This window comes from Convolutriloba macropyga, chromosome 12 (assembly GCF_964194025.1).
Source record: "Convolutriloba macropyga chromosome 12, txConMacr16.3, whole genome shotgun sequence".
In the NCBI taxonomy this organism is placed as follows: domain Eukaryota; kingdom Metazoa; phylum Xenacoelomorpha; order Acoela; family Convolutidae; genus Convolutriloba; species Convolutriloba macropyga.
Window position 1 is genome coordinate 24144436 of NC_134479.1, and position 16945 is coordinate 24161380.

Sequence of the window (16945 nt, forward strand, 5' to 3'; positions counted from 1 at the left end):
GGAAGATATTTTTTATTCAAATAATTTGTTAAGTTTTTTTTAATGTTTTGTCAATTAAAAATAGCAAATTTTGTTTTTTTAGATTTCAGAGGAAAAGTTAAGAATATGAATGTCTTGCTGAAATTTCCGGTTGTTTCGATGAAATTTTTCAATAAAAAAGAAAAATTCACATTTTAAATTTTTCCCACGTTTTTTATGTAGTTCGGTGACAGAAAAGTTTCTGTACGCGTTTGCAGCAGTTTTTGATGACTAATATTTTGGATAGATGAATGTTTGGTTCTTTTTGGATTTATAAAAACTGTCTTATAGTCTATTTTTATTTGATATGTGAAGCGATGATATAAGAATATAAACACATATCAGCACAACATTCACAAGGGCGTGAGACACTACTCATAAAGGGAATTATAAACATTTACATCAAAGAACAATCGAATTAATACCAATTTCTGAAAAGTTTTTCCCTGAAAAAAATTTCACTATCAATTTTTCAATTAAATGGAAAATTTTCTTTCCAGTTCTTATGTGTACTTCTAATTAACTGACATGGAAAAAATAACAGCTAAAAGAAAAGAGCACTCAGTTATAAAAATTTCCTTGGCGATTCATTTTCTCCTCTTTTTAACGCAATTAGCAGCTTCAGTTTTTAAGTAAATTCACGGCACTCTATAAACTATGTTAAACTTTTTTGCATACGAAAAATGTGAAACTGAGAAGATAAAGTGGCCGAAGATCTCTCTGTGGCGTAGCATTACGCCACAGAGGTATTCACAAATCGTCACGGGCAAATATACGAAATCTGCATATCTCGTATTCGTTTTTCCTATGTTAATACTCTGAAAATGCAAAAGTTTTGCGGAAAAAGCTACTTTATCAAAAAGAGTCAAAAATGAAGGAAACTGCGCAACCCGTGTTTGCCAAATTGTCCAAATTTTTGCCGCGATTTAAAAGTACAAGCTACGTATCCTAATTTTCCCGGGTTTTGTGTCACGAATCTGCTCCATTTATGTATCGCTTTTTCGCACCCAACGTAACTCGACTTCAAACTATAATCCGGAATTTAGTTTAATTTAATGCGCGTGTTTGAGCATAAAATTGATCATTAATGCTTTATTTCTACTAATAGTACTTATTAATACTTATTAAAGGGTTACTACCGGGTTTGTTGAAACTATACCAGACATCAACTGGAAGATATGGCAGCTCAATACAGCTATGGCGGTTATTAAAGCCTTATTACTACTACTAGTACTTTGTTACTACTTTATTACTACATATTAAAGGTTATTACTTATTAAATGATGTTACTTATTAAAAGATACTACTACTTATTACTAGTTTATTACTACTTATAGTCCTTTTTTACTACTTATTTGTACTATTCATTACTACTTATTTAGATCGGCCGTTCCCACATTGATATACAAGGCATTTGTTGAGCGAGGGATTTTTCCGAAAAAAATCGGTTTTTGTGGCGTTGGGGCGTACACCATGTATATAAAGTTGATTGTTTTTTAAATCACTTTAAAGCGTTGAAAGCTTTTTTAATGCGAATAATAGATACCTAAAATGAGAAGAAACTGGCTCAAAAAACTTGTCACCTATTTTACAATTTTAAACTTCTTTTATTTCGCAAAATTGGCAAAACCCCTTTTCCAAAAAATAAGATACAAAGGATGTCTCCTAGTTTCGATCATTTTATGTATCTACTTTTCAAGCGAATTTTCAAGCCAAAAACAAAGAGCTATCAATACTAAAGTTTAAAATACAATCATGCAGTTGGTATGGTTGACTTCAGAAATTTTGAGAAAATTACGAAAAACTCAATTTTGTCAACAATAGGAAGTTTTACTTTTTTCTTTATTTGACAATTGCTCCTCAATTGTCCTCCAATTCTCCTGTAAGGCGACGGAACGGAGTTGGAACATAATTTGCAGGCATAATACCAAGCCACTGAATGAATGTGTTGTTTTGCACAATAACAAAAAGTCTTTACAAAAATGAAGCAAGGTGGAAAAAATTAAAGGCCTGGATATAATATATTATAATCAGTTGTGCGTGGTGGTTTCTGTTTCAGCAAAAATTCAAGTTATAGAAGACCAAAAAACAACCACGCTTTGCAAAAAGTAATCTATTATATTGGTTATTGAGTCTATTGGTTAAGAGGAGCTAGAACAAACGGTTCACGGTAGATTAATTAGTGAACGTGCTGTTGTTTAAAACTGTGAAGATTTTAAACAACGAAAAACAAAATGGCTGAGCTCAGAGGCCTTGTCAGGTATGTAATATTATGTACATGCGTATATAAGGATGCAGGACTGCAAGGATTAAGCAATTTTTATTCTTTCTTTGTCTTGTTATTTTTTATTACAAATTAATTGCTTTAGCAATATTTTAAACTACTGTTTAGAATTAATAATGTTCTGGTGAGTTTCTAACTGATCTTGACGTAAAAGCCTGCTCAATCCCATGTCGACAGAAAGCAATTGAATTAACAATAATAAGCGTTCAATACTTTTGAGCTTTCAATAAATTTTTTCACGTTTTTACGTCAAATCTGCAAAAAACATCGTTCAAGCTTTCAGACGACCATTCGCGTAGAAGCTTATTGCACCAGAGTTATGAAGTTAAGCGAAATTATGACGACATAGTTTGAAGAACCGCATAACTTCATTAAAAAATTAGCAAAATGAGATAAACTTTAATAAAAAATTATGTTTTTTTTTAGAGGCCATTATAGACTTTCATTTTTTAGTATGCTGGCTTCATTTGGCCAGATTTTGTAAAAACAATATCGTTATTAATTTTTGCTTGAAAACTCGTCGAAGAGTACAAAGCACACGCCTGAAATTCAGACTTTGAATTTTGCTGATCTATCTTGAAAAAATTATAATTATAATTCAGATAAATGGTAAGTTTTACATACATATATTCTATTCACTACTTTTGAAAACACACGATGTCTTTTCCAGCTTTATTTACAGGTGCTCTCAAAACTATGGTATCACATCATTGTTTGGAAGGTTTATTGTTCCGACCCCAATTAGAGGGGGGGGAACTATGTGCTCAACTGGGTATTCTTTGTTCAGTCAATTTTGGCCGATCGATATTTCCATTGTAGAGAGTTGTGAGTGGTATCAATGGAAAGCTCGTACAGCGTAGAATACTGAACTAAAATTTCTTTTTTTAAATCCAAGACAGTACTCGAGGTTTAAAAATTTGTGAACATTAGACTGATATCGGTTGTTTATTTTCCGAAATGCTTGCTCAGTTTTTCGTCAACTTTGCTGAAACATGTTAAATTTGTTATCAATGGTTTCATAGGTTTTGTGTCTGAAAACAGAGGAGAATTGCTCACTTGTTTGGTTCAAAAACTTTTGTCGGGGTTTTTAACAATGAAATCTTATGATTCTATAAGGGCGATGTTTCTCATAAAAACATGACTTCTATTAGAGTTTTCAAAAACTAAAATTCATTTCTTGTTTTTCGCCCGCATTTCTTGTTTTTTTGATGTCTCCTGAGTATTTGTATGCTGTCTCCTGTTTCCAAGTATTTGTAATGAAAGATGAGGATGGCTTCCCTAATTGGTATATTGGACACTTTTGGATGCTTTCAGTTGACAAACACTTAAGCGCTTATGTCGTTGAATATATTTGTTTTAAGAAAAGCTCAGTTATCCATTGAAATTTGCCACTTATTACTATTTTCCTGGTTTGAATATTTTAATTAGAGAAGCAAAGTGCATGAGTTTTATTAGTTAGAAAATTTGAGTTTTAGTTTTACGTCTTAGTTCGAATTATTTTTTTCAAGTCAGATACTCTTTTTCAAAACGTTTTTTCTTTTCAACCTTTGCCCAGTTTTGAAGAAGTTTTTGTTGCCTTGATGTGTTATCACCGCATCAGCAGCTCACATTGGCTGCAATAGAACACGAAATATAAAATATCGAAAAGTTTCACAGATTGGTCTATTCAATTTAGTGGTTGCTTGCTTTTTTGAAATAGTTTGCTTGCAAAATATATTTGTATTTTTAATTCCTACCTGTATTTATCGTTCCTTTTGCAACCATATCACAAATTCTGGATAATGAATGGTCTCAATACAGATAAATTAAAACTCTGGAGACAAAATTCAATTCTATCTTTTTGTGACAGTTGACGGAATTTATATCCTTAAAAAATTTTTTTTTGAATAATTTTTTTACTGTTCTTTTGATTTTGACGGCAATTTTTTTAGAGAACAGAATTTTTCAACATATTCATGACTTCTACTCGAGTTTTTGGAAACTAAAATTGAACACTTGTATTTTGCCTCATTTTTTGTTTTTTGCTACCTTTTGACCAAGTCTTTGTAATTAAAGATGCAGATAGCTTCCCTTTTTGATATATTTGACCCTTTTGAATGCTTTCAGTTGACAAACTCTTAAGCGCTTATGTTGCTGAATAAACTTGTTTTAAGAAAATCTCAGTTACCCCTTGAACTTTGCCACTTATTTTTATTTTCTTGGTATGAATATTTTCATTAGAGAAGCAAAGTGCATGATTTCTAATTTTTAGAAAATTTGAGTTTTAGCTTCACTTTTTGTTTGAATTATCTTTCCATGTCAGATACTCTTTTTCAAAACGTTTTTTCTTTTCGATCGTGGCCAGTTTTGAAGAAGTTTTTGTTGCTTTGTCATGTTATGACCGCATCAGCAGCTCACATTGGCTGCAAAAGAAAACGAAATATAAAATATTGAAAAGTTCTAAATAATGATCTATTCAATTTAGTGGTTGCTTGCTTTTTCGAAATAGTTTGCTTGAAGAATATATTTGTATTTTCAATTCCTACCTGTATTTATCGTTTTTTTGCACCCATATCACAAATTCTGGATAATGAATGGTCTCAATACAGATAAATTAAAACTCTGGAGACAAAATTCAATTCTTCTATCTTTTTGTGACAGTTGACGGAATTTATATCCTTAAAAAAATTTTTTTTGAATAATTTTTTTACTGTTCATTTGATTTTGACGGCCTAATTTTGTTCTTCGTTTTGATGTTTTTAGTCCCACAAATGACAACTCTAATCCAGATTTTTTTGAAGCAAATTTTAATCTATTTTTTGTTATTTTGTTACCTTCTCCAGACCAGAAAAACTTGCTCTCTAAAGCCAAACATTGACAGCTAAAACTACGGTAGAAAAAATTACAATTTTTTTAGAGAATAGAATTTTTCAACATATTCATGACTTCTATTCGAGTTTTTGGAAACTAAAATTGAACACTTGCATTTTGCCTCATTTTTTGTTTTTTGCTACCTTTTGACCAAGTCTTTGTAATTAAAGATGCAGATAGCTTCCCTTTTTGATATATTTGACCCTTTTGAATGCTTTCAGTTGACAAACTCTTAAGCGCTTATGTTGCTGAATAAACTTGTTTTAAGAAAATCTCAGTTACCCCTTGAACTTTGCCACTTATTTTTATTTTCTTGGTATGAATATTTTCATTAGAGAAGCAAAGTGCATGAGTTCTATTTGTTAAAAAATTTGAGTTTTAGCTTCACTTTTTAGTTTGAATTATCTTTCCATGTCAGATACTCTTTTTCAAAACGTTTTTTCTTTTCGATCGTGGCCAGTTTTGAAGAAGTTTTTGTTGCTTTGTCATGTTATGACCGCATCAGCAGCTCACATTGGCTGCAATAGAAAACGAAATATAAAATATTGAAAAGTTCTAAATAATGATCTATTCAATTTAGTGGTTGCTTGCTTTTTCGAAATAGTTTGCTTGAAGAATATATTTGTATTTTCAATTCCTACCTGTATTTATCGTTTTTTTGCACCCATATCACAAATTCTGGATAATGAATGGTCTCAATACAGATAAATTAAAACTCTGGAGACAAAATTCAATTGTTCTATCTTTTTGTGATAGTTGACGGAATTTATGTCCATAAAATTTGTTTTTGAATAATTTTTTACTGTTCTTTTGATTTTGACGGCCTAATTTTGTTCTTCGTTTTGCTGTTTTTAGTCCCACAAATGACAACTCTAATCCAGAATTTTTTGAGGCAAATTTTAGTCTCATTTTTTTTGTTACCTTCTGCAGACCAAAAAACTTTGCTCTCTAAAGCCAAACATTGACAGCTCAAACTAAGCTAACAAAAATAACAATTTATAAGAGAATAAATTTTTTCAAGATTTTCATGAATTCTACTAGAGTTTTCGGAAACTGAAATTGAACACTTTTATTTTGCCCTCATTTTTGTTTTTTTTTTGCTACCTCTTGACCAAGTCTTTGTAATGAAAGATGCAGATAGCTTCCCTATTTGATATATTCGACCCTTTTGAATGATTTCAGTTGACAAACACTTAAGCGCTTATAACGTTGAATATACTTGTTTTAAAAAAATCTCAGTTATCCATTGAAATTTGCCTTTTATTACTATTTTCTTGGTTTGAATATTTTCATTAGAGAAGCAAAGTGCATGAGTTTTCTCAGTTAGAAAATTTGAGTTTTAGTTTTACGTCTTAGTTCGAATTATTTTTTTCAAGTCAGATACTCTTTTTCAAAACGTTTTTTCTTTTCGACCTTTGCCCAGTTTTGAAGAAGTTTTTGTTGCCTTGTCATGTTATCACCGCATCAACAGCTCACATTGGCGGCAATTGAAAACGAAATATAAAATATCGAAAAGTTCTGCAGAATGGTCTATTCAATTTAGTGGTTGCTTGCTTTTTTGAATTAGTTTGTTTGCAAAATAAATTTGTATTTTCAATTCCTACCCGTATTTATCGTTCCTTTTGCAACCATTCCACAAATTCTGGATAATGAATGGTAACAATACAGATAAATTAACACTCTGGAGACAAAATTCATTTCTTCTAAGTTTTTGTGATAGTTGACGGAATTTATGTCCTTAAAAATTTTATTGGAATATTTTTTTATTGTTCTTATAATCTTTACGGTCTAATTTTGTTCTTCGTTTTGATGTTTTTTGTCCCACAAATGACAATTCTGATCCAGAATTTTTTGAGGCTAATTGAAGTTTAGTCTAATTTTTTTTATTCTGTTACCTTCTCCAGACCAAAAAATTTTGCTCTCTAAAGCCAAACATTGACAGTTCAAACTACGCTAGAAAAATTTACAATTTTTTTAGAGAATGGAATTTTTCAAGATTTTCATGACTTCTATTAGAGTTTTCGGAAACTGAAATTGAGCACTTGTATTTTGCCCTCATTTTTTGTTTTTTTTTGCTACCTTTTGACCAAGTCTTTTTAATGAAAGATGCAGATAGCTTCCCTATTTGATAAATTTGACCCTTTTGTATGCTTTCAGTTGACAAACACTTAAGCGCTTATGTCGTTGAATATATTTGTTTTAAGAAAATCTCGGTTACCCTTTGAATTTTTGCCACTTATTTCCATGTTCTTGGTTTAAAGATTTTCACTAGAGAAGCAATGTGTATGAGTTCTATTTGTTAAAAAATTTGTGTTTTAGCTTCACGTTTTAGTTTGAATTATTTTTTTCATGTCAGATACTCTTCTTCAAAACGTTTTTATTGCTTTTGGACCGTTGCCCAGTTTTGAAGATGTTTTTATTGCCGTGTCGTATTGTGACCGCATCAGCAGGTCAAATTGGTTGCGAAGGAAAACGAAAAATAAAATATGGAAAAGTTCTACCGAATAGCCAATTCATTTTAGTGATTGCTTGCTTTTTTGAAGTAGCTTGATGGCAAAATATATTTATATTTTCATTTCCTGCCTGTATTTATCGTTCTTTTTGCAACCATATCACAAAATCTGGATAATGAATTGTCAAAATACAGATAAAATAAAATTCTGGAGACAAATTTTAATTCTTCTAAGTTTTTTGTGATAGTTGAAGGTGTTTATGTCCTAAAATAAATTTTGAAAATTTTCTTCACTGTTCTTTTGATTTATTCGTTTTAACGTTTTTAGTCCCATTAATGACAAATCTATTTCGAAGTTCTTGAAGCAAATTTTAGTCTCGTTTTTTGTGTTTGTATTGCAGGTAAAGGTTTTCATTACTTCTATTAGAGTTTGCCAAAACTAAAATTGAGTTCTTGTACTTTGCCCACACTTCTTGTTTTTTCTGCTGTCTCGTGACTAAGTCTTTGTAATGAAAGAAGCAGATGATTTTCTTAATTGTTAAATTTGACCCTTTTGAATGCTTTCAGTTGACATGCACTGGCGCTTATGTCGCTGAATTTATTTCTTTTAAGAAAATCTCAGTTATCATTTAAACTTTGTTAATTATCTCTATTTCCTTGGTTTGAATATTTTCATTAGAGAAGCAAATTGCAATAGTTCTCTTAGTCACAAATTTTGAGGTTTGGTTTCACGTCTTAATTTGAATTACTATTTCATGTCAGATACTCTTTTTCAAAACGTTTTTTTTTCTTTTGGACCGTTGCCAAGGTTTGAAGATGTTTTTGTTGCATTGTCACGTTATGCCCGAGTCAACAAGTCACACTGGCTGCAAAAGAGGACTAATTTTAAAACACCGAAAACGTCTACAGTATAATCTGATCTTTTTTAATGACTGCTTTCTTTTTTGAAATAGCTTGCTTGCAAAAAATTTTTTTATTCTCAATTCCTGCCTATATTTATCTTTCTTTTGGCAACCTTATCACAAATTCTGTAAGCTGAAGGCCTCAAGAGGGATAAAACAAATTTTGGAGACAAAGTTTAATTCTTGTTTCTTTTTTGTGATAGTTAACGGAATTTATGTCCTTAAATTAAACTTTTTCGAAAAATTTTGTCACTGTTCTTTTGTTTCGGCGGCCCCATTTTGTTCTTCGTTTTTTTTTGTGTTTAGTCCCACTAATGACAATTCTAATCCAGAATATTTTGAAGCAAGTATTAGTCCTAGTTTTGTTTTTGTACTGCAGGTAATTGTTTTTATGGCTCCGACTCAATGAGATTTGATAAAATTTTCTATTGAGGTTTTCACATCGGTCATTGCCTGTGCTTAATTTTGTTGTTTTTTGCATAGTCCTTCTAAAATGCGGGTCAATTAGTGTAAAATTGTGACCCAATTAATTCCTCACTCTCAGTCCATACTCTCTGTTCAGTGACAGCTTATGGATTTATAGCTGCAACAATGTCTTTTTGTTTAATTTTTTGGAGAATTTTCAGTTATGCCGGTATGCGTTGTTTTTTTTGAAGTGTTAAGACTAAATATTCACCAATGAGATTGAAAACTGTCTCTCCTTTTCCGTGAATTTAAAATTTATATTATCTAATATATTTTTGTTGAAATTTGTTTGTTATTACTTAAAAATTATTTCTTAAAAAATCTGTGATGTTTGAACCTTGAGATTTTTGTAAGTTTTTTTGTTACAATTTCTTGCAAAATTGCAGCAAACAAAACATGCATCATTTTGTCAGACAAAAACTGTTTTATAGTTGTTTTTTCAATGGTTTTGTTGTATGTTGCTCTGATGTTTCGAGTTTTTACTAAAAACTCGCGATTTCTGGAAATTCGAAAAACTTTGAGTATCTTTTTTTTTTAAAATTTTCTTGCCCTATTACTTTGTCAACGGTTCCCATTGGCTTTGAGATTTGTTGTCCATAGGAAACGATAGTAGCGAATATCTTATGGTTTCAACTGTTTCGATACCATCTATAATAATAATAATTATAATAAAAATATTGAATTTCACTGATCTTGGTTTCATCAAGCTTAGTAAGTCCCTAACAGGGCTTGAATTTGATATCCCTCAAACACTGTTCATCCATATGGGTACTATTTGTAATTGAAAGTCTTCTCAGCTAAATCAAATAGAAATTTTTTGACTTCTCTTTTGAATTTGGCAGGACTTGAATATGGGTTATAGTTGGGAAATTCACGCGCCAGTGACATCAAATTGTTGAAGTTTGTAACTTGGTAGAAAAAATTCAACGCTGGCAATTACATTCGTTTGATTTTAAAATGTTTTCTAGTTTGATCGTGTTTTCGGATGTCCATTCCTTTTCTGCCAAAATTGCTCTGCCTCAAGTGGAAGTTTTCTTGTCAAAATTTTGTTTAAAACTAAGAGATCCAAAAAGACAAATTGGTATGAGATCGGAAGTAAAATTACTGATCGAAGACAATAATTGACTTCTTTATCAGTAAAATGACTATTTGATTGTATCCATTTTAAAATTTTTTGTCTGAAGCCTTTCCATTTGCCTGACGATAGTTTTACTGGCATATCAAAAATTTGATCCATAAAAAAGGTAGATATCTTGTAAGTTTTGACTAGGTTGAATTTGACTGATAATTTTGTTTGACTTGGAATAGTTCTCTTTAGATAAGCAAGCTTCTGATTTGCATTTAGTAAAACAAAACTTAAGTGATGAACCCATGATAAATTTTCTAAAAAAATATGCCCAAGTCTTTGAAATGTGTTTCCTGTGTGATGGTTCCATTGTTGAGAAGACGCAAAATTTGCTTGTTTTGATTTTTACGTAATGAAAAATGCAAAGCAGACTTCCAAAACTTTGGGCTGATTCCATCAAAAGAGTTAGTACCACTAAGTATGTATTCGATTTCCACGCTCCGAGCCGCTTTGCTAATCGGAATATCATCAAAAAATTTCTCAAAATCAACGAAGTCAACAATTTCAAATCAAATAGAAATTTTTTGACTTCTCTTTTGAATTTGGCAGGACTTGAATATGGGTTATAGTTGGGAAATTCACGCGCCAGTGACATCAAATTGTTGAAGTTTGTAACTTGGTAGAAAAAATTCAACGCTGGCAATTACATTCGTTTGATTTTAAAATATTTTCTAGTTTGATCGTGTTTTCGGATGTCCATTCCTTTTCTGCCAAAATTGCTCTGCCTCAAGTGGAAGTTTTCTTGTCAAAATTTTGTTTAAAACTAAGAGATCCAAAAAGACAAATTGGTATGAGATCGGAAGTAAAATTACTGATCGAAGACAATAATTGACTTCTTTATCAGTAAAATGACTATTTGATTGTATCCATTTTAAAATTTTTAGTCTGAAGCCTTTCCATTTGCCTGACGATAGTTTTACTGGCATATCAAAAATTTGATCCATAAAAAAGGTAGATATCTTGTAAGTTTTGACTAGGTTGAATTTGACTGACAATTTTGTTTGACTTGGAATAGTTCTCTTTAGATAAGCAAGCTTCTGATTTGCATTTAGTAAAACAAAACTTAAGTGATGAACCCATGATAAATTTTCTAAAAAAATATGCCCAAGTCTTTGAAATGTGTTTCCTGTGTGATGGTTCCACTGTTGAGAAGACGCAAAATTTGCTTGTTTTGATTTTTACGTAATGAAAAATGCACGTTTTTCAAATTATCGAAATTGAAGGTTAACCGATTCTCCTTGCTCCAAACAAAAGCATTTTCAATATCTTTTTCCAGTTGTATTTTTTGTCTACAGTGCTGACGATTTTTGGTCATCCGCGTATAAATAGCAAAAATTGACAATTATTTCGGGTAGGTCATTTATATAAACGGAAAAAGGAAACACTGCAGAATTTGACCCTTGAGGCCCACCGCTGGTGATTGGTCGAAAGTTCGATTTTCCGCAAGATCTTACAACTCTCTGCTGTCGATCAGTTAAATATGACACGAAAAACCTCAAAAAGCACTTTCAAATCCCATTCCACATGTTTTTAAAAGTATGATATTATGATAGATGGTATCAGAGGGCTTTGGTATGTCTAGATACACTGTCATTGGCATTTTGTTTGTTTCAATTAACTCATACAACCTGTTGCAGCAGAGGAGTAATTGGGTGATGGTTGAAAAGTTTTTCCTAAAACCATGTTGCTCTACGCAAAGGTTTTGTTGCGGAAAGATCGAGAACTGTTTGAACACCATACGCTCTATTAGCAGTGACAAGGAGCTAAGCATGGGAACCGGTCCGTAGTTCTTGATATCTAATCTGCTACCGCTTTTGAAATGCACTTTTTCCACAAACTGGGAAACTCACATTTGCAAACACAGCAACTGAAGATAAACACAAATTGATTCGAAATGTACAGCAAAGCAGACTTCCAAAACTTTGGGCTGATTCCATCAAAAGAGTTAGTACCACTAAGTATGTATTCGATTTCCACGCTCCGAGCCGCTTTGCTAATCGGAATATCATCAAAAAATTTCTCAAAATCAACGAAGTCAACAATTTCAAAATTGTCGTGAACAAACAAAATCGAAATAATTGTTAAAACATTGCAATGCTCTTGTACTCAAAATGCCTTTTCGCATGTTGAGGCACAGCTGGCTTTTTTGTTATTTGTCTCAGTAATTCATATGCATCGTTTGTTGACAAGATTGTCAACAAACTAATTCGTGAAATTTTCTCTGCGTTTTGTGTATTTTTCAAAGCTGTTCTGATTTGTTTTTCTAAGTGGATACTGTTAAATGACATGTAAAAAGGCGCATTGTTTCTTCTAGAGGTTTTGATTTAATTTGTAATAGAAGACGCTAGTTCTAATTTATGGTTACATGAGTCGACAATGTTATCAATTTAGTCAAATGAAGACATTGGAAAATCAAAAATTGATCTTAAATTCGTCCCAATTAGCTTTGCCAATACTTAAACATTTCATTTTAGGCAAGGTTTCTTGCTCAGCATTTTCAATCGAAATTTCAGCTAACAAATACTTGTGATCTGAGAATGATTTCTACTCTACTATTTCGCTGCACAAGTTAGCATTGTTACTCAGAAAAATTTCCAGCGAGCTTGCATGAGATTTCAGTGATGACATATTTAATTTTTTGAGATCCTTCAAAACTGCTAGTATGAACAATTACTACTTAAAGTAAGCCAATCTGTGTGAATGAAGTTAAAGTCACCATTCAAAAAGAAAGTAAAGGATTCAATGGATCTTTGATATTGTTGGACATCTCTGACAATCTCCTGAAAGGTTTTTGCAGGTCAAATCTGCACTGAGTCTATTTTTGCTGTCAGCTGGGGAATTATAAATGGTGATAATAACCATTGTCTCATTTTTTATCTGAGTTTTTCTGTTTTTTTTTCAAATTTGTTTTTCGTTATTTTTTGTAGTCTTAAGTCATTGTCTGTTTCATGAGATTGTCCGATGCCGTTTTCTGTTTTATGCCATTGTCTCATACCATTGTCTGACAAATCTCAATGATTTCCTAGTGCAGAGTAAAAGAACTTATCTAACAATTTCTTTAATTAGCTTATAGTTTTATTTAATTGAGTATCAATTCTTATCAAAAACGCAAAAGTATTTTCAAGGTTTTCCCTTTGGTTTTTTTGTCAACTTGTTATTTAGTCTATTAAAGACCGGTGCTGTATGTTTTCAGGAGATGTATAAATTTTTTTTATTCTGGCGCTAATTCCATTTTCGACTGATGTTTTGTTTGATGCTGTTTAGATTTTTGTCTAATTTTAGCTGGTGCTATTTTGATTTTGTAATTATGTGCTTGTACAAAAAGAATTTTCACTTTTGGTCATATTTAACGTCCGTTTTTGTGAACTGAATTTGTTGTTCAGAATTTGTTGTGAAGTGAGTCTTACCTCCTAGAATAAAAAATGGCAAGTCTCATCAGCTCTCCAGCGTGCCATTGAATAATTCAGGGTCTCACTAATGACCAGTCCCAGTGGCTCCGTTGGAGTTAGATAACAATCTATCTAATATTTTTTAGAAAAAACGGATGGTTGTATGAATTTGCCCCATTTTACTCTTGTTTTCGTTGTTTTGCTGCCAGCATTAGTTAAGGATGTGTCTCAACTCCTTTGAAGTGAACTGCAAGTTAATTTGTTTAGTTTAGATTTTATCTGATTCCATCTTGTCTTTTTTAGTGATTTAAAAAAATTAGATATTGAGTTGGATTGTAACTATTGTATTGAATGTTTAATTGTTTTCTTGATTGACTTTCCATCGACAATAAAATTCATTTGATTTAGTGCTGTGCGTATGAAACTTTCTTCAACTCATCAACCATTTATTTTCGAACAGTAATTGTATTTTTGAAAAGTTTCGTTCTCTTCCTCATTCAGTAGACAATTAAGTTAATAAGTAGATGAATGGAGTCGGACCATTGTGTGCAAATAACTGATCCTCCTTGCTATGGATTTTTACTTTTCGATTAGTATTCATTGAATTTGTTTTCGATTTTCAAAACAATGCTAGCAAGAAACCATCACAATTTTTTTTCCGTTTGCCGATAATTTTTGGAACAAGTAAGTCCTGAATAATGGTTAGGTTTTGTTGGGAAATTATCATTAGAGATCTCAGGATCATTCAATAAGAACATACCAGCACCAAATAACCAACTCATTTCCCCCAAAAGATTAACCCTAAAGTAATTCTCGAGATTTTTATGAGCTCAATTATGTTTCCTGTGAACAGATGCGTAACCAACACAGTTTTGTTGAAATAATATTTGAACAAGATTAATTCACAATTTGATTTCACCCATAGAGCGGGCATATTTAAAATGAACACAATATAACCTTGAACCCCAGATGAAGTAACTACGAAGAGTGAATGTCGAATTTTCTCTTTTTAAGGAAAGGAAGCAGTCACGATAGTTGGATGTTATCTACGTAGTAATACTTTTTTAGAATGCTTGTTTTTAGCTCTGTTTTTAGAATTTGTTTCCCCGGTGTTTCCTTTTGCAATTGTTTCAGTTTACGCTTCACTTTTTCAAAGAAAATTTTATCAACCTTAGCTTTAGATTTTTGTTAAATTGAATGATTAGGAAAACTGCAGATATTTTCAAAAATGAGCTCCTTTAGTAAGTTTTCCTTTTACTCAGCTCTTTTTTTATTTTTCCATAAATATATTTTTTGTCATGGGAATGTCAGGGTAGTGTCCTTCTTCATAGAGGGATTTGGAAGCTTGCAAATATGTTTATTGCGCTTCAAAACTGCGTTTTTTCTGTGTTGCTCATGATAAAAAATTCTTAGTAGTCATACTAGGTCATGTATGATTCTTAGCAATCATAACAGATCATATATGATTTTTATCAACTCTTGGTAGTCGTAAAAGGATCATATAGGATTTCCTGGAAATTACACAAGGATCAACAAAAATGTCAAAGACTAAAAATCATACAAGGGTCAAGTATGATTATTTGGTAGTCATACAAGCATCGTACTGGGCACTTCATCATGATTTGTATGACAGCATATATGATCCTTGTATCAAAACTACGAGGTGGCCACCCGGTTTTGCTTTGATTTGTTTGACACCAATTGTGTTGAATGATATCACAAGAAAACCTGGATAGCTTGAAAGCGGTAATTTTAAGCTCGTATGACTTTGAGGGAAAAAATTCGTTCTTTGATCACAATAAAATCCTCTTATTATAAATAAAGTTTTTCCGTTAAGAGATTGTTTTTGAGCGCACACCTCGGTCAAATCGAATTAATGGAAATTTGCTGTCCGATTGGTTGTTGTCTAGTAATAGTCATCAGTCTAGCGACAATAGAGGCATTTTTTAAAGTCCAATAATAGTTTGCTGTGGTTAAAACTAAATAAATTTTTTTTGTGGAAGTTTGAAATCTCCTCTCAAAGTTTCGCTGCCAGCATAGACGAGATAATAAAAAAATAAAAACTTCATTGGTATCACCATCAGGAATTCTATCATTCCTTATTCCATAACATATTTGATCGCATATTTCCCAATCTAAAATATCAACTGTCTAAAATATCAATTGGTGTAATAATAATATTGACTGTATATTAACCGACCATAGCAAAAAAATTTCGAGTGTTGAGCTTGATGTTTAGCTTAGATGTTTAGGTATACGATACAATGCAACAATATTTTCGACTCGTTAAATATTTGTACATAAAACAGTAAATAATATCCAGCAACACGAAAAGAATATTCAAAATAATAAGATTTTCTCATACTCTTTTGTTTACAGGAGCCTAAAAGACTCAATAATTGTCTCAAAATTTTAAATTTGTTTCCGATATTCATTTTAATAGGCTGATTTTTTGTCATAAACGAGCTTCTTTGAATTTCATTAGATATTAGGAGAAGCGACGCTCAGCTCCTAAAACGTAGTAGCCGATGAGGTCTCACACAACAAGACTTTTGACTTGACCTCTCAAAAGATGAACGCAATGAAAAACTTTGAAAGTACTTGGGAAGGTACTCGGGATCTGAGATTCTATATATACATAAAATTTCAGTTCATTCTTTTTAATCAAAATGAAGCTATGTAGTCAACTAATTTGACGGTGTGTGACAATATGTGACAACTGAACACTTGTTTTTTTTTCAATTCTTCTTAATTCTGTTATTCGTGTGTTACCACGCAAGATGTTTGAACTGCGTCGCCCGAGACGTTGATTTTTCAAAATATAGAACAAAATACTTAATGCCGTGGAACTTTTCTGATAAGAGCTTTTTGAAATAAATGGAAATAATGTCTTTGTAAAGAAAAATTAATGCATGGGGATCAGAGAAGGGAAATGCTCCTGACTTAGAAATATTTTTGGTTAAATTTGACTGAAACTTTTTATTTTCTGATTACTTCCTAGAAAAAAAGTCAATTTTATTTTTCTCTTCGTTCAATTTAAACATCTCTTTGTGACAGATGATTCGCATATTTTTTTCCCAGGCGTTTAAAATTTAAATATCGAAACAATCCGTCTTCGCAAATAGATGAAAGTACCATCAGCGGCATCATCATTATCCAGCTTTTTAAAAAATATCAAACAAATCTGGCAAAAAAGTTTACATATTTCAGGCTTCAGCTGTTCATATTTTTAGTCTCAACAGGATTATGATGGATCAAATTCCCAGTTGCAATAATTAACGTCAAATTGAAAAACTCAATGCGAGGACTTGTTCTGTTTTTTTTCTGCACACAAGTTTGATTCTTCATAATTTTTGTTAGAATTCCGACCGTCATAAAAAACGGATATCAAACCGACTTTTCTTGCGTTTTGAAACCGACGAAAACCGCGATTCTTACGTTTGAATACCAACGAAAACC

General features: G+C 31.7%; 1 protein-coding gene across 2 annotated transcripts in view; it reads left to right on the top strand.

The window, feature by feature from the left end:
- The first annotated feature begins 2150 nt into the window (after positions 1-2150).
- LOC142350823 (uncharacterized) overlaps positions 2151-16945 on the top strand; it is a 31208-nt gene continuing 16413 nt past the window's right edge. The window contains exon 1 of one of the 2 annotated variants that reach the window (XM_075402783.1): positions 2151-2278. In XM_075402783.1, the coding sequence (XP_075258898.1) occupies positions 2253-2278 (26 nt within the window). In that variant the 5' untranslated portion in view covers positions 2151-2252. Of the gene's footprint in view, positions 2279-2742; positions 2912-16945 lie in introns of those variants that run through there. The other variant, XM_075402784.1, reaches the window with a different exon arrangement.